The sequence below is a fragment of the Ambystoma mexicanum genome, chromosome 6p, assembly GCF_040938575.1.
Source record: "Ambystoma mexicanum isolate Mex_15411 chromosome 6p, UKY_AmexF1_1, whole genome shotgun sequence".
Lineage (NCBI taxonomy): Eukaryota > Metazoa > Chordata > Amphibia > Caudata > Ambystomatidae > Ambystoma > Ambystoma mexicanum.
This window is the reverse complement of record NC_090935.1, coordinates 1,125,604,520-1,125,632,175: the sequence shown is the minus strand read 5'-3', so window position 1 is coordinate 1,125,632,175 and position 27,656 is coordinate 1,125,604,520. Positions and strand designations below refer to the sequence as shown.

The following is a 27,656-nucleotide window of genomic DNA, read 5'->3' as shown; positions in this document are numbered from 1 at the left end:
GGGAATCGAACCTGTGTTGCTGCGCGTTGTCTTGCTTTCAAGGCGAGTGCGTTGCCCCTGACCTATCCTCCCATGCCTGCACACCCCCACTATGCATTCTACCTTCAAAGCAGCAGGACGGTCACATTTCTATTTTGCCTGAATACTACCACTTGTACATTCCCCTCCAACGAGCCAGCACCGTTAGGACTCCAAACCTGCACGCATCAGTACGTACTACAGATCTTCATGCTCTTCCTGGGTGCCCCACATGGTGCTGTGTTGCCCGCTCCTGCTAACATCATCCCTCTTTGTTATCACCCTCACTTTTCTACTGCAGACCCAGGTGTGGGCATTCCAGGAATGAGCCCTACATGCAACACTGAGATAAGCCTTGGTGATGGGTGACCACTATGGTAGTAAAAGGCTCAGCTCACATTTTCACTAGCTGGCAAATCATGCACCTGTCTAGCTTGCTCTCTCCGTCTCCACTCTCTCCGTTTCCACTCACTCACCCAGAGAAAAACAAACATTGACACGAAAGGGGGAACATGCTTAAAATTAGAATGAGAGCAATAGAGACAGAGGCCTCCCGGGCGGAGGGCAGGCCAGCATTTTGGAGACGTACATTGTCATTGTGCGTGTCCTGCAATAATCTGCCCATCTCACTGAGGGAACGTTGTTCATGTGGGGGCGGTCAGGCAGATGGGCTCTGGAGAGAGGGCTGGGTTCTGCTACAACTTGTAAGGGACCAGAGGCCACGCTGCAAGGTCTACAGTTGTGTTCATTTTCTATTCTTTTGTTAGGGTGTAGGATGTGTAGGTGTGTATGTAGGGTGTGTGTGTGTCTCTAGTGTAACAAATGAGTGGGATGGGCAGAACTACCAGCCAATCAGTGGCCAGCAGGCAAAATTAAACATTCACCACAGAAGCAGATCACTGGTTTTAATCTGAGCATGACACTTTCCAAAAAGGAAGGCTATTATGAGGGACAAACCGGTGTGCATGTTCGGCAAAAAAGCTTTTAAAAGTAAAAAGGGAAATTATTTAATTAAAAGAACACTGTAACCTTGCTTTGAAAAAAAAATGTTCATTGCTCATTTACAATAATCACTATCAGTATATACTGTAGTCATTTTAAGGTTATTCAACTTTTCTTACTGAGCAAAGCACGTTATCAAAATCTAAAATTTGAAATACACCCAAGAGAGAAGGGGACAAATAGCATCAGTGAGATCGCGTCAGCTGTGCATTAAATAAAAGAGCATTTTGGGAACATAAAATTGACCAGAGTTATTTATGTTTGACAAATCGTTTTGTGATAAAAGGATTCTTTGCATGTTTGAATCAATACGCACATAATGCACTCTGGGCTTGGTGCTCACTTAATGTTTCACACTTATCCTAAAATTGAAGTTTTTGCAACCATGAACCATTGTATTCACCCCGACAGTCTCATTTTGAATGGGGTATGGTATGGCTGCAATCCATTGGGGTGCAAAGGCCTTCAGAGATAATGTTTCCTCTCCCCAAAACGACGAACCTTGCAGAATTTTAGAAGAGGGGGTTTGCGGTTGGGAGCTTGATTTGTCTGTATTAAAGACTACCTTAAAGAAACATATATCATTTCCATTCTGGTGGACAGGGTGCAAGGTGCTCGGTCATCTTTAAGCAGGAGGGCACCTCTGGAAGAGTTAGTAGACTAGCTAGGCTTTATCCAAATTTTTCCTAATGTAGTCAAAACATGTGTACTTGGGACTGCGGGCTGGGGAGCGATGAAGCCAATGTTCCTGTTGGTAATGAGAGCCTGCCTACTTTTACGGAGGGATTGCGCACACAGCACACTTTGGCACGTCGCGTTATAATCTCACTGTAACCTCTAATAACTTTTGGGAGGTTACTCTTGGCAAATCCTATAATAAACAATGAAAGCTGGAGATATATATAGATATTCTGCCCAAAGGTCGGCCGCGTTTCCCTGGTCTGATGGCGAAATATGAAGCAAACACTGCAGATCTTTAGATCTAGAATAAAATGCAAGTTAAGCACAGACTGGGACATACAGACTGCTCCTCTCCCTCCTAGTCTAGCCTAAGGGCGTGCCAAGTGTACCCCCAAATGTGTTCACTTTGGGAGAGCAACTCAGTGAGCGGTGGCAAAATCGGAACTGATGTTTTGCTTTCAGGGACATGGAACCCACAATGTTAGGACTACAGTCCTGGCCCTGCCATGCAAAAAGTCATGCGTGATGAACCTGTAACCTCACACGGCTGATTTCACATACTCTGTGTGCTACTACAAAAATAATTTTCCAAGCAAAAATCATAAGTAACGTCACATTAAGTGTGAGGGCAACGGCAACTGATAAAGCAGACACTGCAATAGTCTGTGCTGGGGACAGTCTCGATAGTTACAACTTGGTTTTTTTTACCCATGGCAAAGTTGCAGCATTTGGAATACATTCACCGGCTAAGAGAATGTTTTGAAATAGTGCATGCTGCAATGCTGTGCAGCGTCCGACTACACAAGAGAAAAGGTACAAAATACTATGCATGCGATACCTTGCATTGAAAAACACAAGTGCCCGTGTGCACACAGAGCCAAGCAGTGGCAGGAAGGATTTTTAGTTTGGGCTATTAGGTGGTGCTAAAAGCACTACCTTTAAGCCAAAACGCTTCAAATATGGACTCTGAATGAGCGTATGTAGTGCTTTTCCAAAGGAGATGATAAATGAGGAGGGATACACAGTTGTTAGGTTATTGAATCCCTCCCATTCCCTGCCCCTAGCCATGCTAATCCCTATTGCTAATCCCACCCATTCCTGCCCATCTCGGAACTCTTTGAGCTCTTCCATGGAGGAAGACATCTTGGATGACTGTCTAAGGAAGTTCACTGTAAACATGGCAAAACTAGCGGCCATTTCTGAATGGGAAAGATACCATGCATCTTCCAAATAAAATTATATATTGTTTAAAATAGCAAAAGTAGACAAGCTCCTGTATGCTTCTATATATTACACTTCTTTGTTATTTCTTTAATTGTGATAAATTAAAATATAAAAATGCATCAATAACTCGTCGTAGCATACCGCATATGTATGGCAAATTAACATTTTTTTTAAAAAAACTTTATTTATTAGCTCACACAAGCAAAGCACATACATATACATGTTCAAAAGTTTCATACAGAATATTGTACACAGTTATTCTTGGTCCGAGTCTGGTCTTACAGTTTCAGCTTTATCTAATAGATACTGTTTGTACCTGGCCCATATATTTCTGGGTCTGGAAGTGGGCAGCACTGAGTCTATATAAAGGTCTTCTGTGTCATTTGTCCATAGCATATCTTTGTCCCAATCCGCCTTGGTTGGGGGTGTCACACTTTTCCAGTTCATTAATATTGCTCTTTTGGCGATCAACAGGCTCAGATTCAATAGTTTTCGCCAAATCGGGTTCATTTTCCCCCACCGCTCCCAACAAATATAATTGGGGCGTCCACTCGACAGGTTGATCTGCCATTTCATCAAGTGCTGTACAGACCTCCCCCAGTAGTCTCTCAGTTTTATGCATGCCCAGAGCATATGATATGTATTTGCGTCTTCAGTGTGACATCTCGGGCAGGTTCCCAGTGTGGAGGGGTAGATTTGTTTAAGCCTTACGGGGGTATAATGAATCCTGTGCACTATTTTATAATGTATTAGCTTGTATCAGTCGTTACATGATATTTGTTTGGTCAATGTGTATATCTGTGTCCATTCGTGGTCCTCTATTTGTTGCCCCAGGTCCTGTTCCCAGTTGTTTTAGCCGTGTGGTCCCCAGCCGGGCATGTCTGGATTATAATTTTATATAGTGCAGAGGCTGTGATTTTCTGTGTCCCCCTGTAAACATATAGCCCAGCCCCGTGTTTATCTCTGGTTCTTCTGGAAAGGTGGGACAAGCATTTTGTATGGTGGCTTTTATACGCATGTATTGTAGTTTATGTGTATTTGTTTTCCCCACTATGTCCTTGATGTCTTCCCATGTCACAAAGAGCCCATCCTGGAATAACTGCAGCCATTGAGAGATACCTCTGGAACTCCAATACATGGCTACCTCCCCATCCAGGGCAAATGGTGTTTGCGGGTCACTCCATAGCGGCATACTCGGGTGGTATAATCTGTCCAGGCCAAACATACCCGCAATTTTGGCCCAAGCTGTGGTCGTCACCCATGTAGGGTCTAATGAGTTATGATGTTTGGAGGTTAGTCTTGTCATCTTATGCAGTGCCATTATTGATTCTCTCGCTCGCTGGTCAGATGGTGGGACCCCTGGGTTGAGGAAGTTTGTGGCCCAGTGGGCGGCATAGTGTGCCTGCGCTGCAAGGCAGTAAAGCTCCAGGTCCGGTGCCATTAGCCCACCCCGTGGGTATGTGTCAGTTAATGTCCTCCAGCTTAGCCTAGGGTGCCCACTCTACATGAATGTTACACAATCGCTTTTCATTTTGGTGAACAGAGTGCATCCCGGCCAAACCGGCACTGTATGGAACAGATAGAACTGTTTTAGTAGTATGATCATTTTAATTAGGGCTATTCTCCCCATTAGTGAGATGGGGAGGGCGCTCCAGCATTTCATCTTCGCACATAGGGAGTCAGCTAAAGCATTGTAATTCAAAGCTCGGGACAGATGGGCTGTTATGGCTACATGTGCTCCTAGATAGATAAAGTATGTGTGTTGGGCTCCATATGAGACCATGCAAGTCTTGGGATTCTGTTGTATTTTTTGTGAGTGGGAATATCTCTGACTTGTTGGGATTAAGTCTTAAGCCGGAGTATCCCCCAAACATTTTCCACTTCTGCCAGGACCTTGCCCAATGTGCGCTCAAGGTTCCGTAGATATAGTAGAATATCATCAGTATATAAAATTATAATTTGCATCTTGCCCTCTAGCCATATCCCATGTGTGCTGTAGCAAGCCCTGAGAATGTCAGCTAAGGGCTCTATTACTAGGGCAAATAGTAATGGCGACAGGGGGCAGTCCTGTCGGGTGCCCCCAAGCAGTTCCAGTATGTCCGTTAAAGCGCCATTGACTCTAATCTTGGCATAGAGGCGAGCATATAATATTTGGATCCATTTGATGATGTTGGGGTCAAATCTGTAATTGCGTATTACACCAAATAGGAAGGGCCAAAAGACTGCGTCTAATGCCTTTTGCATATCAAGAGAGACCGCTATTCCTTGAGTGTCGGGGGTATTGTGGCCAGAATTTTGTAGCATCGTCTAATGTTTGTCGCCGTGGATCTACCCAAAATAAACCCAGCCTGGTCCTCATGGACCATATATGGCATCAATGGTGTTAATCGGGTTGCCATCATTTTTGCGAAGATCTTCGCGTCTGTCTTTATAAGTGACAGTGATCTATACGATCCGCATTCCTCTGGGGGTTTCCCCTGTTTAAGCAATAATGTGATTACTGCCTCTCTTGTGGTTTCGGGTAGCTCCCCTTTGTGCAAAGCCTCCATCCACACTGCATACAGTCTGGGTACTAGGAGGTAGCTGAATTCTTTATAGAATTCCACCGCAAGGCCGTCTGTACCAGGGGCTTTCCCGTTCAGAAGTGCTTTTATTGCTTCCGCTATCTCTGCCTCTGTGATCGGACTCTCTAGGGACTCTCTAGTGGCATCAGCTAGTTGTGTCGTTAGTATTTGGGAGAGATAGTGATCAATCTCTTCTTCTGTGGTGTCACATTGAGGGGAGTACAATTTTTTTATAGAATTCATAGAACGTTTCTTTCACCCTCCTGTTCTCCGTGGTCACAGTGCCATCTGGTAACTTTATGAATGGTATAGTTGTCATGCCTCTTTCACCCTTAACCATTCTGGCCAATAGTCTCCCCGGTCGTTCACTTTCCCCATATCGACGTGCTGCCGCTGGTTGTCAAAGTAACAGATCTTTTGTTCCATCGCTTCCTTATATTCATCTAGCCTAGTTTTAATTTCGGCGCTTACCTGTGACAGAGGGGAGTGTGCATATTGGGATTGTCAAGAGTCTATTTGTGTCTGCAAGCGCGCCAGTCTACCCCGGATATCCTTGAGGACTCTGCATTCAGCAGATATGATATTCCTCTAATACAGACCTTAAATGCCTGCCATAATGTTGCCTGACTGGAAACCGTGCCCTCGTTGATTTCCAAATATTCCTGTATTTGCTGGGTCATTGCGGTTTTATAGATCAAGTCTTGCAGGGCCACGGGTTTAAATTTCCATGGTGGCCTAATTATCGTAGCGTCAGGAATCCGTAATGTTAGCTGTATTGGGGAATGATCCGAGTACGTTCTAGGATAGATATGGGTATTTGTAATCCAGCCCAACATCTCATTGTCCACCAGCCACAGATCTATTCTTGAATGCATGTCGTGCACTGAGGAGTAATATATGTGTATTCCCTTTTGGAGAGGTTTAGCGTTCTCCATGCATCTTTTAGGTTTAGGTCGGACATGTGGAGGAGTATTTTCTGTGCCGCCTTGGTGAGTGTTCTTGTTTGTGTTGATGTGCGATCTAAGTGTATGTCAAGGATGGTATTAAAATCCCCACCACATATCAAATGGGCCGTCGGGTAGTTCGCCAGCTTTTCGAATATTGCAGAGTAGAATTCTGGGTCGTCGATGTTTGGCCCGTATACATTAAGAAGGACTATTTCCCTGCCGCAGAGGGTGCTGTGGAGCACCACATATTAACCCTCAGGGTCACATTCAGAGTTACTACAGGCAGATGACAGAGTCTTATGAACAAGGATTGCCGCTTCCCTTGCCTGTCTTGAATATGTTGTATAATATTGGTGTGACCCCCACTTCGGGACAAGTTGTCCCACTTGCTGAGGTCCTAAGTGCGTTTCTTGCAGGAAAATTATTTTGGGGCTCAGCTTGTTTATATATGCTAGTATCTTTCTTTTCTTGATTTGGGTTCCCAAGCCATGGACATTACAGCTCAGTGTTTTTATCTTGTCCGTGCCTGGATTAGCCATTATCTATGAGTTGGTTGTATTCATATATATATGAAAGTGTGTTTCAGTTGTGTACTCGATAACAATAGTGCTTAGTGCCTGTGCGCTTTTCGTTTTAACCTCTTCCTTTCCATAACTAGACCCCAACAAACTCAACCCGCTCCCTCTCCCCTCCCTCATAGTTCCCCGAACTTCACCTATGCCTCTTAGACCCCCCCACCCAACAACTTCTCGTGCACCTGCTACAGAAGGGACTGTAGCGACTTCCAGTGCCCATGCCGTCCATAGTCATTTACAGTGTGACCGGTTCTATGTTGTTGCTCTAACTCGTGTTGACGCATGCGGGGTTGTGCTCAACAGCTTGATTTGCAAATTTAGTCATGTTCATCCCACATGTGGGCCGCCCGGAGGCGGCCTTCGCTTACGAAAGTCTATTATTTATCATTTCCGTGATAGCATTGTGTTACTTTGGGATTTCATGAGTCTTTTTCAGTTCTGGGCTGCCTAGCCGGAGTGGGGATATGTGTTTCAACGAAGTTTGCCGCCTCTTCAGGGATCGTGAAAAAATAAGCTTTGTTTTAATGTTGTATCTTTAATCTTGCCGGGTAGAGCATGGCGTATTGCACCTGACGTTCATGCAGTAGTTTCTTGACCCCAGTGAAGAGTTTCCTTTCTTGTTGTACCGCCAGTGTGAAATCCGGAAAAATGCGTATTGTGTTAGCTTCCCATCTCAATTCCTGTTTTTCTCTCGCATTTTTCAGTATCAGGTCTCTGTCCCTGTAGTTTATCATGCGTGCTATAATAGGTCTGGGGTATGCTCCAGGTTTTGGTTTTTGGGCGAGTGACCTGTGTGCCCACTCCACAATAAACATCGCCGACCATCCGGGATCTCCCAGGAGACTTCGCAGAAGATCTTCAACTGCCTTTTCCATTGCCCCCTACAATGCTTCCTCTGGAACTCCGATTATGCGAATGTCATTTTGCCAGGATCTAGCCTCTAAGTCTTCACATTTGGATTTCACCGTCCCCAGTTCAATCGCCATTGTGCACCCTGTGGTCTTCAAGGCCTCTAGTGCGTCATCTGTACCCGATATTCTCGTCTCTGCCTCCATCACGCGTTTTGCAGTTTTGTCTAGCTGTGCCTTAATGGAGGTAACATTAGCTGTTATCCCATTCAGCTTTTCGTTGAGTGCAGAAAAGCCCTGTTGCATAGCCAAGAAAACCGCTTGTGGTCCCATCATTGATACTGGGGCAGCCGATTGCTCTTGTGGGGGTACCTCTTCATACATCTCGGGTTCCGTTTCTTTGCTTATTGCTATCGTGAATTTTTCAATAGTTCCTCTTCCTTTCTTAGGGCCAAAGCTCTTGGGCATTGTTTTTACAGAGGTGGTGTACCTGGTGGTAGCCCCACAATCTTCCTCTGCGTGCTCCCTATGCCTGGTGGCCGTTGAGTGGTGGTTTATGCTGGACTTATGGATGTTTTTTTAACTCATTATCTGGGCTCATTTTACGCGCCCACTGAAGTTTGTTCCATCTGTGTTTTGGTTCCATTGTCAATTGCCCCTTCTTTTTGACAGCCATGTGCTTCTATATAGATCTTCTGCGGTTACTTTGAGGTCTTGGGATTGATTCACTGTTTGCAAGGGGTGTTCTTAGGCTAGTTGTCTTGATATGTGCAGATGTCCGTTATATCCTGGAGTTATGCCTCTTCCACTTCTTTTCCCCTTAGAGCCAGCTCTTCTGCCTGACTAGTTGCGTTGTGGTCTGCGACTGTGGGCAGTGGGGAATGCCTCTGTGTGTTCTGATTCCTTGAAGCCTACTGAGCCACTGACCCCGTGCTCCACATGCAGCACGATTGCTGATTATGGTCTGTAGGGCACTCCACTGCCTATATGTGGGTCTCCCTTCCCTGCTGTGGGTGGGGGCTTGATGTCTCCTCACTTGTCTAGTGTCACTTGGTCTTGGTAGTGCCTGAAGTACACTGGTCCTAATGCTTCTGAGGGCAGCTTTTTTTTGGGGGGGAGGGAGGTGTATTTATAGACAGTGCCCGCGTGACTCTGCCCTGCTGGGCCAGCCCGTGTTGTTATGGTGCTGGGCTGCTCTGTTGCGACGTATTTCCCTGGGGGGAAATCCGCCACTCGGTGGTGGTTGGGGGCGAGGGCCCCAACTTTATGCAGATGAGGGACTGGACAGGGTGAGAGCAGGCCGCCCCACAGTCCTGCGCGTTGCAGTAGCGGGCCTCCTAGATGACCATCGGAGGGAGGGGGGGGGCAATCTCCCTGCGCCGCCTCCCCGGTTCACTAGTGCTTACAGCTGCTGATGGGGGCTCCCTCCAAGCCTCTCTCAATGTTCGTGGTGGGGGGCTGGGTGACCGCGGGAGGGAGGCCGCAGCACCGGGGGGGGGGGGAGAAGAGTGTGGACACTCTCCTACCTTTCGGGTACCGGCTCCCTCTGTACCCGTGGCCCACTACCCACAAGTTCTTCAGCTGCTTATCTGGGGAGGTCTGCAGGCGCTCGATGGCCCCCGGAGCGCCCGCGACTCTCATCCAGCATTGCTGGGCCACATATGTGTCCTCCGCCACTCACGTTGTTTGGCGCCGAACTCCTCCTCTCCCTCAGCGGCGCGTCTTCAGTTCGCCTCAGTCATCACGCGTAGGATCGTATGCACGCCTTGGCTCAGGCATCCCTTTGGCATTTATTCCCAAACTTCGTGTTCCTGGTATAGGCGTATTGCTGCACGTTTGAAGCGATTTTCAGAGCGAACCAGGCCTGCAGTGCTGTTATCTCGGCATTATGGCCATGGTCGTCGCAAGAGCTCAGACGAGAGCCGCCATTCCTTCTCGTGCGCAACAGCGCCCCCCCAAATTAACATGTTTGAATGGAATGCAAAATAAAAACAGTTTACTTGCTAATGAAAACTAAGTTCCAGAAGGCACAAGGCAGTTAGCTAAAATGCCAGCACGGGCTTCACGTTTCGACACAGGTTTTCTTGGCAGCTATTGTAGAAGCCCCGATTGGCACACTGGAGTTTGCATTACACATCGCCTTCCAATGTCTGGCTGAGTAACTTTACGAGGAGGTGCAGTGAAAGCAATACTCTGTGTCGGCCCAGCGCCTCCACCTGCCACCAGGTGAGTCCAGTGTCGAGTTCTCTCTTTCCCATTGCTAGCCCGGCCACTCCCCGAGCCCTGCAGCTACCTGGAGCTGAGGCTACCTGGGCAAGCCGAGGCACCTCTAGCCGCGTCCGGCCAGGACATGATCCAGGGCAAGAAGGAAGAATATAAAGGAGGCCGAGAAGGGCGCTGCCCCCAAGGAGCCTATCGCCAGGGTCGAACCGCAGAGGACTAGGTGCGGTTGCGCCGTACATCCTGCTTTTATCCCTCAGAGTGCGGACAGAATCAGGAGCCAGCACCGAAACTCCCTGTTAGTATGGGCAGAGTAGCTAGTGGGTCTGCGCTTATTGACCCTGCACGTTTAAACTGTCCAAATGAGTTGGACTATATTGGCAGAGCACAGCTCCTAACTGCTCCAAGTTAGGTTGTTCATTTGCATTCTGTCACGTCCATTTACGCTACTGCATTCAAAATAAACTATACATACCAGAATGCAAAGGGAATCCTACGCCTGCGTGATTAGACTCTTGTACATGACATGTTCAGCCTTTATTGGACTCCAAGTGCTGTCATCAAGCTGAAAAGCTATCAGTCCAACTGTACTTATGTCCTGCTCCATGAAAGGACCTGCCGAACGTACTTTCAATACAGAATTTGCTTGATTTCCGTTTTTTAATGTTCGTTTTCATAGGTGTGTCATATGAATTCTTTATAAATTCATTTAAAGCAAAACGTTTTGTTTGTCATATTTAAAATGTTGCTTGCGTTCGCCATTGGTAATACATCCTCCTGGGATCTCTTTGAGCTAGCCTTATCTGGCAATAAAAGGTGCCTGCCAGCGTTACTTTAATGCTGTTTTCAGAAACTGAATGGCTTAAATGCAGCTATAAATCTGCTACAGGTGTAATAAAAAATATCTTACGGTGTGCCATCACCCTCTTAGTTTAGAAGCAGCAAAACAGGACCTGTTTTTTTTTTAATTGACAAAATGTTGCTTTGTGTGTAGGTACTAAATGAGCTTTTGCCAAGGACGGCTATCATATGCCCACATACTCACAATTTTTCACCCACTATGATATGGCAGAAGCCTGCACTTGGGAAGTTAGAATTGATGCAGGGATTTGGTCCTTCATTCTTTTGAGGTAGCGGTGTACTGCTAAACTGGGTGATAACAGCTACTACAGCGCCTAGAAGGTAAAATCAGCTCAGCAGTCTCCCAAAACTTCTGTTTGCAGCCCAATGCAATTTTTTTATTTTTTTTTATTTCCCGCTCCACTGTCGGGATCTGAACTCAAGCACTGCCTGGGAGAATCAAGTGTCACGTCCACTGTACTATTTGGTAGATGCTGGACATTGGTTGTTTCATTCAACAGACTGCTTAAAAGGCTGTTATGGGCTTTATGTTGCAAGCAGTCTATTGAAGAAAACAAAAGCAATCCAGCACCTAGCAAATAGCACAGCGCTGAGCCATTTCGTGGGCGCTGGATTTCTTTTGTTTCATTCAATAAATGCTTGACACAAAGCCTGTAAATCGGCCTTCATGTAGCAAGATGTCTATTCATTGAAACAAACAACAGCACTTTCCGAATAGCAGAGTGCAAATGTGACACGGCAAAGCTCGGGTTTGAATCCCCAGCAGGGCAAAAGATTAAAAAATACGTTTTTTTGTTGTTGTTCTTGGGGTGCTGAGTGGTGGGTAATTTGTGTTATTTGTCAAGCATCAAATATCAGGAAAATGTGTTTTCTAAATCAAACTGTAAAATATGTACATTGATACAAATAGGCAATTTTGAGTCATGTATTTTGAGGGATTTATTTTTAATTCAAGGGTATTTGCTAGGCCCCACCAGCACTATTAAGGCCACGCCCCCAATACAAATGCTGTGACGTTTTAGAGCCCCCCTCGATTTCCCATCGCACTTAAGGCCCCGTTTGTACCGCACAGCGTTCACGCCATCGAGCCCGGAGGGTTGGGAGGATGGGGGTGGGGGGTGCGGGATTGATTAGAGCGGCCTTATTATAGCATTGGAAGGCGCCGAGCAGGGAAACCTGTTCGCAGGAAGCGATATGATTGTGCCGCGAGATTAGGCCCAAACATCCTTTCTCTTCGGAGCCCCAGGAATCACACGTGGACTTTGATGAGCGCTCTCCGCAGGAGCGCACGGCACGGAGGAGGAGGAGGAGGTGTTTGCATAGCATAATACGGGCACAGGTACACTTGACTCAGAACAGTTAATTATTAAGTTCCGCACACGGTTCTACTACAGCACGCTCTGAAAGGAGAACAGCGGGCTAGCAGAAGTCCGGAAAACGGCACACAAGATCATATTGATCCTGGCACAGCTGCCTAAAATGCCACGTAATTGGCAGACACCGAATACTACACGTTTCTATCAATTCACGGCTTTCTTTGTAACGCACTGCTTTCGGTTTACTCTCCACAACACTTCACAGTTGTCAGAAAAGCTACTATTCTCTGTGGAAGTCTGTGCTTGGGGGGCTTCATGGAGCCATGAAATATTCTTGCCAGCAAAGGTCAGAGGGCACTGGCATGTGCTGTGAGCTGAGGCCTGCTAGTGTGAACGGGTTAGTAGTTAGAGGGTGGGATGTGTGCATGCTTCTGTGGTCGGATTACTGGTGGGGTGCATAGTGTCTAGGGCCTAGAATCAGCAGCACCGCAAACCATTCATTACTATCCCCACCAAAATAGAAATATTTTTAAAAGTTTGCGTACTCTTCCTACTGGCAATGTTTGCAACACCTACGTTAATCCCGACACATTCTTAAAATGCATATTTTCTTGGAGGAGGGCCCCCATCTGTACCCAAAAATAAAAACTCGTAAGATGGTTAGCGCTGATTCGTACACTCAACTGCTCAGTGCAATAGGAGTGGTATTCAAACAATGCGACGGGGGCGTTTACAACTAGTGGAGGCCCTTACCTGGTAAGGGCACACAAAGACATAGTGAAATCAGAGGAGGGATTAACGGAGCAGTGTAACAAGGTTAATAAAGTTTGCTGGGGCATGTTCAGAAGAAATACAAGTTATTCAACTTGTAAAGTTCTGAAATCCACATATTATCTACTGGTCGGTTGCACGTCAGTACTGATTTTTGCTATGAGCGCCATTGGTTTGTTCAACTTGTTGCGTTTCCAAAGAGGGTGGCATGTTTTTGGAGGGAGGAGGCAGGGGGCACTGAAGTGTGTGGAAGGCACTGAACTAGTTGGAATGATGAAACAGAGTCCAGGGTTGGTGACACTCTCCAAATGAGCGGATGCTGAGACATATGGAAACGTAAACAGTCCCATGCGGGGCCTAGGCAGGCAGAAAAGCTATGCAGCACACCGTAAGGTAGTCACCCAGAGCCCACTATCACTCACCAGGACTAGCGGCAGATGACCAATGTGCCCGGATGGTGCACAGTTGTAAAGGCCAACTGATCTGTCAAAGATACACTAACTAATACGGGGCACATATACTTGGTGACAGCGCCAAAGTAGCAACTTTCTGAGCATCATTGCCATTGATCAGGCTTAATGTTTACTTGCATCTGCCCATGTGTTTGTTGTAGTCAGCAGTTATCCTTGGGTGTTGCCCATGATGTAAACACTGGCATCGGTGGCAGCGACTCTGTAGCTATGGATAAGTTGGACTCCCCATTGAAAGAACACTTTTTGGGTGCTTCATAACTTTCATGCCAAATCGACGAATCTGCAAAACAAATTCCCAAAAAGAAAATGCAACTTCCAGGGTTTTGTTGCGAGGGTCCCAAAAGTTAATTGAAACTCCCATAGGAATTCTTGAAGGGTTGGAATGTGTGCCAACTCACAATCTATACTTGCATGCACACACTAAAGCGCACACTAGTAGCCCAGCGATCTCTTGGTGCTGAAGATGGGTGTGCTCAGAAAAGAACATTCTTATAGTGGTCTCAAGACCTGGCAGCTCCTGGACGAGAGCGTTCCAGGCTAGAGCAGTGTTAGAGGCTAGCCGCCTTTCTCCACTGCAGGAAAGTCTACCTTTGGGACGAACCAGCAGTGAAAGGAGGCTGTTCCGCCAGGAAAGGGGGTCATTGCAAGATTTTGGAAGCAGGCACTGGGGCCAGGCCCCGCTGGCATTTCAGCGCAAGACAGTCAGTCTTCAGGCTAATCAGCTTTTACATGTAGCCAATGAAGGGAGTGGCTGAGATATGGTCACTTTTGCAGAGATCACAAATGAGATAACCAAACATATTGTAAATATGCTGATAGGATTGGATTGTAAGTTTGCATGCATATGCGAGTTGTGTTGATATTGTAAACGTTCTTGTTAGAACTATATACAAGTTAATAAATAAATAGATAACCAAACAGTCAATTAGGCCTGCATACATAGCAGTGGTGTACTCAAGAGAGGGGTTAACAGCTGCCCGGCAAAAAATGCCCTGCGTTTGAAAGATGGAAGGGGGACACTTTGATTTGCTTCCCTAAGTTGAACTTAAGGATCACAGTGTTAATAGGGGGTGCAAACCTCATTTCCTCACACAAGTAAAAATATCGTTTTTGTGTTTTACTTAGGAAGTGGGGGTGCAGAGGGTTCACGAAAAAAGTAAGGGAAAAGAGACACCACAAAGGGCAGATCTTTATTCCAGGCAAAAAGTCCACTTCAGACGTATCAAGTTGAAGGATGCCATTTGACATCCACCACTGGCTAGCGGAGATGCAAAGTCAAGAATCGAAAAATGGTCTCTCGATGCAGTTATTGTAATATTCATTTGGGGGTCTTCACCATAAAACATGAAGGGTACGATGTAAATTAACTAAAGTAGGGGAGGAGGGATTCTGGATCACACTGCCTGAAAACAGAGGTCCAGCAGAACAGAAGCTCCTAACTGGAATACCTCGGAGCGATCTGTGTGGAACGACTAAAACTGCTCTATGGTCTGCAGTGTGAAAAGGGGCATGGTGGGCAGGCTGTGGAGCGGGAGGGGCATCAACCTTGTGAAATGCAGCACCAGCCACCCCCTTTCCTGCCTCTCCGCCCCACCCCCCATCCATAGCAGTGCTTCCAACAATGCCTTGGGGGAAGGCCCATTAGCCACGTTGTTATCTTTCTTAAGTAGGGGGTGCCTCTGAGGTAAGGAAGAGGACATTGCTTGTAGAGGCAGCATATACTGGCAGAGGGATTCTGTAGCATGGGCATTATTAATGTGCCCTCAGGTACGTGACTTCAAGGGGGTGAAGTTCGGTAGCAAACAACAATACTTTATGGAAAAAGAAATAGGAACCATGTTTTGCGCATCGTCAAGGGGAATATGGGACTGAAATGCAATGTCTAAGGAGCTTCTGAGTCTAAATACAACAGTTAACAATCCCAGGGTCCACTAGCTTTAGTGGCAGGGCAGAAGATCATTTTATGGAATCTCTATCTAGCATAGATCCAAACTGACAATACATTTTTGGCCAAACTGGAGAAGATCACAAATGGCAGGAGAAAGCGTCTGGATGTGGCGTGTAACACGTGGGCTGTTCTACCCTTCCACGCCATCCCTGGTGCTAACTTAATAATCCCATCTCCCCCATTCCTCAGCTGTATGCATTATGGATGCATGGTATTCCCTAAAACAGAAAAGGCGTATACTGCAGGGATAGTAGGAACGTCATGTTTTAAAGATTAATTAACACATTTACAAGCAAAGAAAGTAAGAGATAATTCAGTACATCTCAGAAGTTGCCAATCCATTTAACGATGGTGCTCGCGCACCATATCTCCAAAAGAAACATTCCCTGGCCCACCTCTACAAGGGACACGTGGCCATGAAAGGAGATTTGAAATAGGAAGAACAAGAGGCTGACTGTAGATATTTTCTAAAAGCTAGAGAGAATTATCGTAGGCAGCTCTTTAGAGGATGGCACTGTTTTCGGCTGAAGGGTTCATTCAGTTCCTTTGACTGCCAAGCCCAAATCACAGACTTTAATTAAAGAGCAGACTGGAGGATGTCTGCCCTCCTTAATTTCATTGGTCGCACTGCAATGGGGATAATTACCCACTGGAAGTTCTCTGAAAAGTCACCACCCTTCCATGGGAATCAAACTGGCCAACCCAATTAGGGAAAGTGAAAGGACTTAGGTCTATGGAGATCAACAGGACCTAGGCTTAGTTGCTTAACAGCTGCAAGCAGGGGGGCTTCTGCATCTTCATGGTTTGTCCAAAGGGAGATCACTGGCCATGTATCATTCCGCATATGGGCACAGTTCAAGAAAAGGCAACATCTGATGGTGTAACAACCTACACTGGACCCATGGCTCCTGGCCAAGATATGGGAGGGAAACTGCTCGTCTATCTCCAGGGCAACATCCTTCCAACATGACAAACAAAAACTCTCGTCTTGTCCTCCTCCTGACTAATCAGCCACCTACAAAACAGCCAACGTTGCCTTAAGACAAACACTGGTGTGGTTCAAAGCATAGCTGCTCAAATTACAACTACATATCAAAATTCCCCATCCCTCTGCGGATCAAATGGCACCACTTACAAAGCCTACAGAATTGCCTGTCGCTGCTAATGTGCTCCCCCTCATGGCATAGTCCATGATATTGCCATGTGCTCGCTTCGATGTCCTACATCAATGACAGCCGAATCTATGTAGGAGTCCTGTCCCCCAGGTCAAATAGTCAGTCATACTCACGGGTCAAAGATCCATCAACAAAAGGAAGGAGAGGAGTAAACTGAAGCTCAGGCTCCAAAACGTTAAGTGTGGTTGCTAAGCACCAAAGGAATGCTCCACTCACTAGCACAACCAGTCAAGAGTAATCTCTGACGCATCACCAAACGTATGGTATATCTGCAGAAGTGGCAAACGTAGCATGTCCAATCATATAAAGCCCATGCCAATATATAAGCTTCTTACAACTGTCACAACCAAGAAACGCCCCCTCCCAGATTGCTCCAGAAATCCATTGCACCGTGGCGGGCACACAGACCAACAAGAAGCTAGAGTATGCAAATGCCTTTGCTTCAGCCGCCGCCACCTACAGCACTACGGGTTCCTTTTCATGCCCCAGGTAGGGGTTCATTTTTTGGTCAACTTAAGGGTACAGCTACAAAGAACCACAAGAATGTACAAAACCGATAACAGTTAAAAGACGGAGCAAAAGACGGAGCAAAAAACAATGTGAGGCGTGGGAATTCCCAACTGAGCTCAGAAGTTTCAATTCCGCTTGCTTGTCTATTGCGGCACTCGAAATATGCGTCTCCAGTGATAGGCGGCCTGGTATTTGGCCAACAAAAGTTTTCAAAAAATTATAAGTATGCAGGTTTTAGATAGCCAGATTAAATCATATGCAGTGTGAAAGCAAGGCGTTTATACTTTAACTCCCTCCTGACCCCCCACTCTCAGAGTTGGTTGGAAGTCACAAAAGAAAATGTAGGGTGCTATGAAGTGTCATAGTATATATGTCCCATGAAGTAAATGTTTAACATCACAGTGGGAAAAGTAAAAAGAACATATAGTGTTAAAGAATGCTGACAGTGTCATCATGTGTATGTAGGAAAAATAAACAATGGGTAGGTACGGCAAACATGTATTACATCATTATCATAAATGTAGTCATATTGGAACATTTCAGGTGCGCATCTGTGCCCAGTCTAGCCTTCTGTGCTTCAAATGCAAAGTACGAACAAAAAAACACCAGGCCCAACAAACATGACAAAAAACACAATCTATCTGCATTCTAAATAATGTATGCACAAGGGATGTGGCAGGATCTTTAAAAAATGTACAAAACAAAAAGTCTTCCCATAAACGCACTGCACGTGTCGCATAAGCGGATTGTTTTACACCAATACGTCACCCCGCTCCAGTGCTCTGGTGTTTATCCGCCTATGCGCCCAAGAGGAAAACCCGGGCGTACAACTCACGCCGAGGACTGCACTATACCTTCCTTCAACATGCAAAGTACTATTTTCAACAATTGTTTTACACAACATACAACTCCAATTTGTCAGGGTTCTTAGTGGTGGAAATAAGTTGTAAATGTTTAGAGTATGTAGGCAGATAACAATGGCCAATGTGTTTCGGAACCACATTAGTCCTTCTTGAGGGCGGAATCTAGCCTGCAAAAGATGCGAGTGTGGCAAAAAGTACCAGTAAAAAAACAACACGAGACCTCAAAGATCTCAGAACAATGTAAGCATTCAGCGTTCAACAATGACAGACCATAATTCAAAAATACACTAATTCCTCCATCACAGCTCTTGCTGCCATTGGAATACAGAGAGGGCGCACAAGAGCATCATCCTCACTAGTGCCCGGACAGCCCCCACTTTTAGAATTATGATCGATCATTGTAGAACGCTGAATGCATACATTATTCTGAGATATTTGAGGTATCCTGTTGTTTTAACTGGTGGTTTTTGTCACGCTCACATCTTTTGCAGGCTAGGTTTCACCCTGAAGAAGGACCTTTGTGGTCCGAAATGCATTGGCAATTGGTATCTGCCTACATACTCCAATTAAGACGTATTCCCGCCGCTAAGACCATTGACAAATTGCAGTTGTATTGTGGTTAAAAGAATTGTTGAAAACAGTATTTTGCACACCAAACAATTGCATAGCAGTGTTGCTAGAGCGTATAGTACAGTGCTCACTGTGAGTTGTACACACAGGTTTTCCTTTGGAGGACGTTTTAAGAGGGCTTGCACCCTGAAATGTGTATTGAATTTCAGAGAGTAGCTTCAATTCCGTTGAGTGGGTGCCCTCCCCTGTTCTCCTATCTGCTGCCATTTTAGTAAACATTTGCACAGATGTTGTACAAACATGTCAGGCACAAATACCTTGCTTTTCTTTCCCACAAGGCCCCCATGATACATACATGTACTATAAGGGTGAGGCGAGGACACAGTCTTCTGAGGAATAGATTTGATGTTGATACCAGTGGACCGATCGGATCCACCATCACCTAAGGGCATACATTTCTAAAAATGATGCCGTTTCGGGGTCTGGCTTCATCAGTTAGTTTTCTTGAATTGATTAAGAATATCCATTCATCAGATGACATTTGCCTGCCGTTCATTCCTGCCATCTTCAATGCTTTCTGCTTTTGAGATTGACCGCCAGAAGCACTAGTCAACACTCATATGTTCCTAATGAGCGACCGCGCACAACAGCCAATAATGTAAACTTGGTGGCCAATCATTTACCACGTGACCAACCTTAGTTATAAACGGGGAGGGGTGGCACTTCTCTCTTAACTCTTTCGTGATTACTGCATCAGGCTAGCAAGAAATCTTCAACCACTACACGGAACTGGTGTGGTTTCCACTTGTCTTGGATGAATGTTTTGGGGTTTATCAGGCCTGGACACTGGCTAAAATGTTGGGGGGGGGGACATGACATCTAAAGAAAAGGTGCCCCAGCCAAATGAATGGGGACAAAGTGGTGTGCCATGAAGGTTGGGGGGGGGACAAACACCCCTGCCCCCCTAAAATGACACCCATGCTAACAGCGGGTGGGAAGGGGGGGTTGGGGTCATTCATTTAAAGCATGCGTGCAATCGGTTGCAGATTAAAAACGACCCGTGTAGTAAATGATGCTCACTTTATCTTTGCCCGGCTTGCGGGAAAGCCCTCCAGCAGAAGACTACAATAAACCAGAGGTCGCTACTTGCCTTACGCGGAGAGGCGCATTCAGTTTCAAGTGGTCCTTCACCTGGGCCACTAGTGATTAGCGGCTACCATCTCCTCCTGGTTCCACATAAGAGTGACTCTGATCACACAACAAGATATTAGAGCCTCTGGGATTATATTGTGCGAATCAACGGGCTACACCGGATGGAGCCAGCAACTTAATAAAATGTGCTTATTCCCAGGGAATATAATGAGCCCCGGCCGTGGCTCCTGGGAATGACAAAAGCAGGGGATGCCACCTGCTTTGTACAGCCCTTTTGTGAGGCTCTGGAAATCCCAACACAATGCCCTGGAAATGAAAGTGACACCTGTTTACAGCAGCCATCTGCCCTGAACAAAATGGATTTAGTCAAATCGCCATCTCCCCACTCGATCTGGCATTCCTGAAATGCAGAACACTGTGCACCTGTGGACACTGCTGAATGAAAAGGGTGCCGCTTGGGACAGCCAGAGTCCAGGGGTAGAGCAATAACATTGAAAACGTGCATAATAATACAGAGTTACAAGGGAACATGCGTGCTGTTTTTGCACTAACATACATAATATATAAAGTGACGTTTCGCACTTCCCTCCTCAGCGCAAATTAATAGGCACAATGAGCTCCAGCGGTAATTGGTCGGAGGATGGGGTGGAGTGCCACAAACTGGGAACAGCAAAACAATCACGCCACCGCAAATATGGACCAAAATGTCTTTTTTACTTGCAAATGCACAACGACGCTACACCTTCACAACTACTACAGATGCAAGCGATCAAAACAAACCAAAAATCATTTCATGTATTTTTTTTCTTTACAAAACAGCCAACATTCTTTAAAAGCCTATTTATGTATACCTCGTTTACATTCCACCTGCCAGCTCCTCATGTTGATAAACCTTTCCGGTCTGCCGTCTGCAAACAAAAACACACGGGTTGCCACTCTTCATAATAAATAAAACAAAAGGAGAGACTTTTACTGCATGGAATGACAGGGTGAGATTGCAAATCAATAGCACATGGCAGCGCACAAAACGTGAACAGAAGAAACATTTAGCACATGTGTCTGTGCTGCCAACAGTAGTGCTGCCGTACATTAAACAGCAACCAGACACCGTATGCATGGAATGTCAGGAGCTTTCCAGCCATAGTTATCATTCGCTTGCACACAACGAACAGTGAGTGTTCCATGTTACGCCGGGGCTGAACGGAGGCCATTGCACTATACGATGCTGTTCTGACCAGAGTCTGACCATCTCTCCCAACAGCTGGATGATGAAAAGCAACAGAGGCATGGACCATGGCGTCTGGATTTAGATGTGCAACGCCCCCAGGCAGAGCCGAGTCAAGGGTGAGGAGGTGAGGGCTTGACGTGCACCTGTAACTGCGTCTACACAGGGAGAATGAAATGCGTGTTTGCCAGCTCCCAGCTTCTCAACAAGCTCTGGAAGTGGAGTTTCGCAAAGACACAGGAATTCGCCTTGGCTTTATTCGCTTTTAATACCTCCTTAAATCTGCTGACATGCTGTAGACAATAGCACACATGTAGTTACTCCAGTGTGCGCCCCTCAATGGTTCGACCACCGTGCCAAATGCGCAGGCCCAACAAAACAGGTACGGAACAACGTGTGCACTAAAGACCACAAAGCACAGGCGGGCCCACAGATTTAACCCATTGCAGCACCGAAGAGAGCCAAAACGGCATTTTCACACATTACATGAAATCATTTACATAACACAATAACGGACTCGCCACACGCTGCTGTGGTAGGAGGCAACTATGTACCCCCTCGGTGACACAACCTTGGGACTAACGAGCAAAGCGTGGCGATGGCTCCAGGAACCTGCATGTAATGCGGTGCGTAACGCGCACTCCCACATGCCGCATTACACACGCGTGTCCCCAGGATGGTCGGCGTGATTATCTTTCAGTGTGATGGCGGTGATCACAGCGAGGCAGAGCCAAGCCCGGAATAACAGGCCACGCCATAACGCCGCAGGCAAACTTCACTCTTGCTATGTCAAGAAATACAAAATGTACTTTCTTCACAAGAAAAGCATCAGCAGGCTGGACACCAGCACCTATAGGTCAATAGTAATAATCTGCTTCATAAAACGCACTTTCTACCACCGACTTTGGTCTCGTAGTGATGTAAGTAGCAGGTGTTCCTTAACTGAACAACACCCAAAGTATTGACCTTACAAGGAGAAGAGGCGCAGTGGCCAGCCAAGATTTTCACATTTGGGGTTCAGGTCACAGCCTTATCTCTGATGAGGAAGCATAAGAAGGGGGCGGGCGGAGGGCACTGAACAGATGTGCGAGCTCACGGCAGTAGCCGATTCTAGATGAACCTGTATGTATAGCGAGCGGCGCACAGAAGTGCTGCAAAATAACAGAGAGCTACTTCCCGACAAGTTTTATAGTGAAATGTGTCGCGACTCGCGAGACGTTGTTGCTGGAACCATCGCCACTCAGACAGGATGACACGAGAGCCACGAGACAACACAGCGTTGTGACTATTCATCTTAGCAGTCACCTCAATGCATGCGGCACTTAATATCCAGGTACCAGAAACCACACAACGACTAGACACGTCAGCAATATAGGTGTCTTATATGTGCTCCGATAAGGATGCAGGGCTTCAGCTCCGCCACGCGTTATTAACGCGCACCCAAAGTCAGAAAATCATGAGTCTTTCGCTCCTGCCTTGCTGCTATGCAGAGGAATCGAAATACAAGTAATAGCATTGTCTCGCACAAAAGAACAACCAACCATCCTTTGGAAGATGTTCACTGCCTTGGTTCTGCAGGCGCATGCAACAGCCAGCCTATTTCTGTCAGGGCCTGTGGCAGCAATAAACATAACCACCACACACACACACACGTGGCACTGTTGGGACCCATGGATACTGCACTGCCTTCATTGTATCTGTTCACATGTGGAAGTCACCTCACTAGGCCCGCAGAAGAAACAGTCGCACCAATTGCACTTGTATTCTGTTTTGGACGTCTGGGGGCCCAGTCGCTCTAACGCGGTTTAAACCCCAGAGCAGTAGTAACACGAGCTTTTTGGCCGCACAGTGGGATTTACATTCGCACAGAAGAGATGCAGGTGCCTGGACTGTAACAGCAGGCACTTAGGGCATTATATGGCCGAACAGTATTCAGTGTTTTCTCTCATTGAAAGAATGTGAAAGTGGGCATAATCTACCAGGCCTGGGGTGGATGGATCTACAGCGGTACACTGTCTGTTGACCTGAAAAGTATTTCTTATAGAGCATTAAAAATAAAAAAAAATAAAAAAAACACACCTGTCACTGTCACCTGTCGACTACCTATATTCACAAAGCAAGATTAGCAGGTCTGAATCGTGCACGTTCTACCATGGGCTGAACCATTCACCACACAATACCTAACAGGGAGACTCACATTAAAACCCCTGTCGTTGGTACTGTTTGGGGGGGGGGGATGAAGGGGGAGTCTTTACTTTAAGTACATTTGAAGGTAACGCATGCTGGGAACGGGCACACCAGTCAGACAAGCCAATACTGTTCCTCTTCTCCATAATAACATACTGTTGAACGCTGCAAATGCTTTCTAGCACAGCATTATAATTTATGAGAGCCTAAAGGTGGCAAATGTCGAGGGCGGGCGCACAGGGCCACAAGGTATCCATAATTCACTTACGTTGCATTTAAGACTGCACTCAGACATGGCGCTTTGATGAAGAGGTTACTTTGGCAACAATAACTAGATGAGCGAAAGGCACATGCTGGGCTGAAACGAAATCCACACATCTCAGACAACTGGCACACAGAAATCAGAAAAACAATATGCAGCGTGTATGGGCCCCTGGATCCCCGGACGTACATTGCAAGTGGCTGGAAGGAAAAGCCAAACAAGATCCCTGAAGCAAGTCCTATTTGCCACAGACACACGCTGCAGAGTAAACTGCTGGCTCTCTGGAGCGCACACCTCGCGGCTCACGTGGATGAATGGCAGGTCCATTTTGCCGACAGTACTATAAACAAAGCACTTCAAGTGCATGTGCAAAAAAGGTAGTGCCAACTGCTGCCATTCTGGAGTAGCATCAACCGCAACGTCAAACTCTGGGATGCGGGTAATCTGCTTCCCACCGCAGTGTGTGTGCGTGTACAATCGGAAACGACGGCAAAGAAAGGCATATGTTGCTATAGATTCAGGTAAGCGAGTAACTTGCACACAAGATACGGACACTGCACAAAGAAAACACTTTGAAAACAACAGAGAAACTGACTGAATGGAAAGCTCCTCCGACACCCCCGCCAGCCCTTCTCAGCCCCCATAAAAACAAATATTACACACCATGGACAGTGCACAAAGAAGCAAGTTGAAACAGGCTGCACTTATGGCACAACATACATTTAGAAAAACAAGGCCCAACGACTTTGCCCCCTTCCTCCCCCCCTCCCTTGTGTGCACCCCGACCCCCTTACACACACAGACCACTCTTCGTGGATACACATCCACTTTGTTCTGCTTATGTATTTATTATTCATTACTTTAGGTAAAAGGAGAAGAAAATGGGCACAGATACACATGATGTTTTGCCAGGCCTCCCCCCTCGTACCCACGGCTGCGAACAGAAGCAGAATTCACCATCTCCTTATAGCGGTGCGGGCTGGGGCTCTATTATTCTAATGGCAGGCAGCCTGTAGGGAGCGGAGGATCCTCCTCTCCATCGCATACACACACTACACAGAGAGGGGGGCAGGCAGGGTGCAGGGCACCCCGATCGGGGAGGCTGACCCCGGGTGCAGAGGGGGTGGGGAGCACAGACACACACATATATATTCACCTTGGCTGTGGATGGTGTTGCTGGTGGCTGTTGTTGTTGTGGGTGATGGTGGAAGAGATGCAGAGGAGGAGGTGGCGGTGGAGGGTGAGGAGGAGAGTAGTAGTTGTTGATGGGTAACAGTCGCCAGGACTACGGTGACTATGGCGCTAGGATTCACAAGGCAACAGTTGCTATAACTCACAAAAGGAGGGGAGGCAGCCTAGCCTGAGCGCCGGAAAAGGCGGGCACCACCCGCCTCCCGGGCCGCAGCTCACTGGCCCGCGCGCTCGACTGGCAGGAAGAGGCAGAACAGGCGCCGTCCCATCGGTGACGGTAAAGTGACGTCGGCGCGGCGCCGCCGCTGCTCGCTCCCGCTAGCAGAGAGTAGAGCGGCTCGCGCCGCAATAAGCCGCAGCAGGAGCTCGAGTAACAATAAGGCGCAGGCAGCGTTCCGTGGCCACACGTGAATGTGGATGGCCTCAGAACACATCAACGGAATAGTGTGTATTTCACTCTCTTGTCAATATGAGGCGGCGAGTGTTTTCGTTCAACATTAGTGTACGCGATAAGGCATTTTAGTGGGGAGATTCAATTGAAACAGGCCGCTCGCTGCGTAGTGAACGTGTGGGTTATACGCGGGCTGCTCCGGTTAACCTTTTCTCCAAGGCTTTCCTAGGACAAACCATATCAACTTTAAGGCTGGTAATCCACAGGCATACGATTTGAAGATGGGCTTTTCGCTTTTGGCAAGAAGTTAGAACCGTACTCTTGGCTGACTGAAGATGTGTGAGGAGGACTCGTGATGTTTGGCTCCTCCGCCATACCTGCAGTTGGGGGGGGGGGGGTCTCAGACACCTGCAGGGTGCATAGATTATAATTGCAAGATAAAGGAATGAAGGGAGTGGAAAACCCCAGCTTTTTTGTGTGGCGCAGAGACATTGCAAAGAGGAAATGGTCTTCCAGCTTGTGCGCCACACCACCCTGAAACACAATGGTCTCCTTTGAAAATAAAGTGATCTGCTCATTTCTGCAAAAAGCAGAAATAAAAAAAAGCACATTTTGCGTTGTTTTCATTTGGAATATGCTCCTTAGTATTTAAGTTTCCTGCTGGCTGCCTGTCTTGTGAAAACAATGCATATATATATATATATATATATATATATATATATATATATACATATATAAATATATAGCAAGTGAAGGTATCTCAACAGTTGTGACAGAAAACACTGAGAATCTTCCACCGAAAAGCTGCCATTTACTATTACTACCATGTTGTTAATGAGCAGTGTAGTCGAGTAGTCGAAACCGAAGTAAAGGGGCAATGAGGTGATAAGAATGCTGCTGCAAAGCCCAACAGAGGCGATGGCCTGAGGATTCCAGCAAATGCACCCTGTAATGGTCGTGCTGCAAAGCGTGCATTTAATATTCTGAATAAAGAGATATTTTGCTTTGTGATAAGACTGCTAACATGGGTGCAGCTACTGGTGAAGGGGGCTAAAGCTCGAGTGCCGTTTTGCTTGAAAAGGTGGAAGGCCCTGGTCGTGTCAGTGACATTATAAAATAAGGAATTCTGTGCGTGGGGCTCCATTGAAGTTCATATGATAATGAATGTTGATTCTATGGCAAGACAGAAGGCTCATATTATGCATTACAATCTTTATTTCTGAAACCACAGCAGCAAAGAAAAAACTTTACAAACAAAAAAGTTTCAGTAACAGAGTTCAATGCCAATGTAGGGGAACTCCCCCAATCCATGAAGGAGGACAGGTCATGCCCCGCAGGAGACCAATGAGCAGGGACCCTCCTCTATATAAGTTCTTTACTCCAACCCCAACTCCTGTTTCTTTGCTGATGACACCACAGCTAAGTCACTCCTAATTTAGTTGGGCCTTACATGTTAGTCAGAAGTAGGCCTTGATAGTATATTGGCCTTAAATGGTGTAAATGTATTTTGCAATATGTACATTGTGGTACCTTTTCATGTTCTTGGGGAAGCTTTTCTGCTTTGGTAGCTTTGTATCCGGGAGGTAGAATGCGGCCGTTGCCTTTTTGATTAATGGGATGTGTGTTAGAATGTTAGTACCTCTGGGTATTAAGCGCATTGTACATAACTAATTATATCTTTTTAAAAAGAATATAGGTCGCGCTACCCCTTTCTTCATTTAACATGCATGGTTGAGTGTATCTATGCCGACGCGCACCGGTCTGACAGAAGCTTCTGCTTCAGACCTGGCGCGCGCGGCTCTCTTTATTTCACACACTCGTGGTTGGGCAGATCTGCAGGTACGCGCGCCGGTCTGGCAGAAGCTTCTGTTTCAACCCCAGCACGCGCAGCCCGCATGTCGTTTAACACACGCTCTGACGCTGAGTATTTGCAGCGCTCAGCCCGCTGTAATCCATATGGACGTTGCCGCCCTCTAAAGTCCCATTGCGCGCCGGTCTGATGGAAGCTTCTGTTTCAGACCCGGCGGGCACGGGCTTTCTATGTTTTGAACACCTCTTGTGCATTATTATGTTTATTTATATTGTTATTTTTACATATATGTATGTAGTGGTTTTAGCCCACCGCACGTGGCCCTCAATTGTTTTGAAATAAAGGGAAAGCTTCTGCTTCAGCCCAGAAGCCAGATTGCTCAATAGTAAGGCTGCAGGTTTCCCATGCAGGAGGACCTGGGTACGATTCCGCCGTGTCCAGTGTACCCATGTGTATTGGTATTTATATATATGTTCACACATTAGAAGACTCAGGCTGGTCTATTCTGTTGGGGGTATTTTTATCAAGGTTTTAGTTTTTTGTTCTGGGTTCGCCCTCTTGTGAAGTACTTGGGATTTCTTTAAAACTGCTTCATAGATGAAAAACCTTTTTTTATTTTATTTCTCTATCCACAGGGTATTAAAAAAGGAGGGGGGGAGAAGGAGGAGATACATGTATATGTATTTCTGTAGTATCTCTAGACAACGACAAGCGTTGTGTTTTTAGGTGAATCTGACTACTATGCTTGTTTGTCTTGAGACATAGTATCGGGTGATATCAGGGTCTTTTGATTCAACTCTCCCATGTCTTCTCTACACTGGTCTTTTTCGTTATCTTTCCAGAATCCAGTTCGAGGTTGGGATGGTTCTCAT

General features: G+C 46.4%; 1 protein-coding gene across 6 annotated transcripts in view; it reads right to left on the bottom strand.

Annotated features, from left to right (window-relative positions):
- The window catches only part of RFX3 (regulatory factor X3), a 1,045,627-nt gene extending 1,020,280 nt beyond the window's left edge, over nt 1–25,347 (bottom strand). For 4 of the 6 annotated variants that reach the window (XM_069625736.1, XM_069625731.1, XM_069625734.1 and 1 more), the window contains exons 1-2: nt 24,549–25,347; nt 20,570–20,626 (exon numbers count right to left, since the gene is read on the bottom strand). In XM_069625736.1, the coding sequence (XP_069481837.1) occupies nt 20,570–20,600 (31 nt within the window). In that variant the 5' untranslated portion in view covers nt 20,601–20,626; nt 24,549–25,347. Of the gene's footprint in view, nt 1–20,569; nt 20,656–24,548 lie in introns of all 6 variants that reach the window. The other 2 variants (XM_069625732.1, XM_069625735.1) reach the window with 2 other exon arrangements.
- Nucleotides 25,348–27,656: the final 2,309 nt, after the last annotated feature.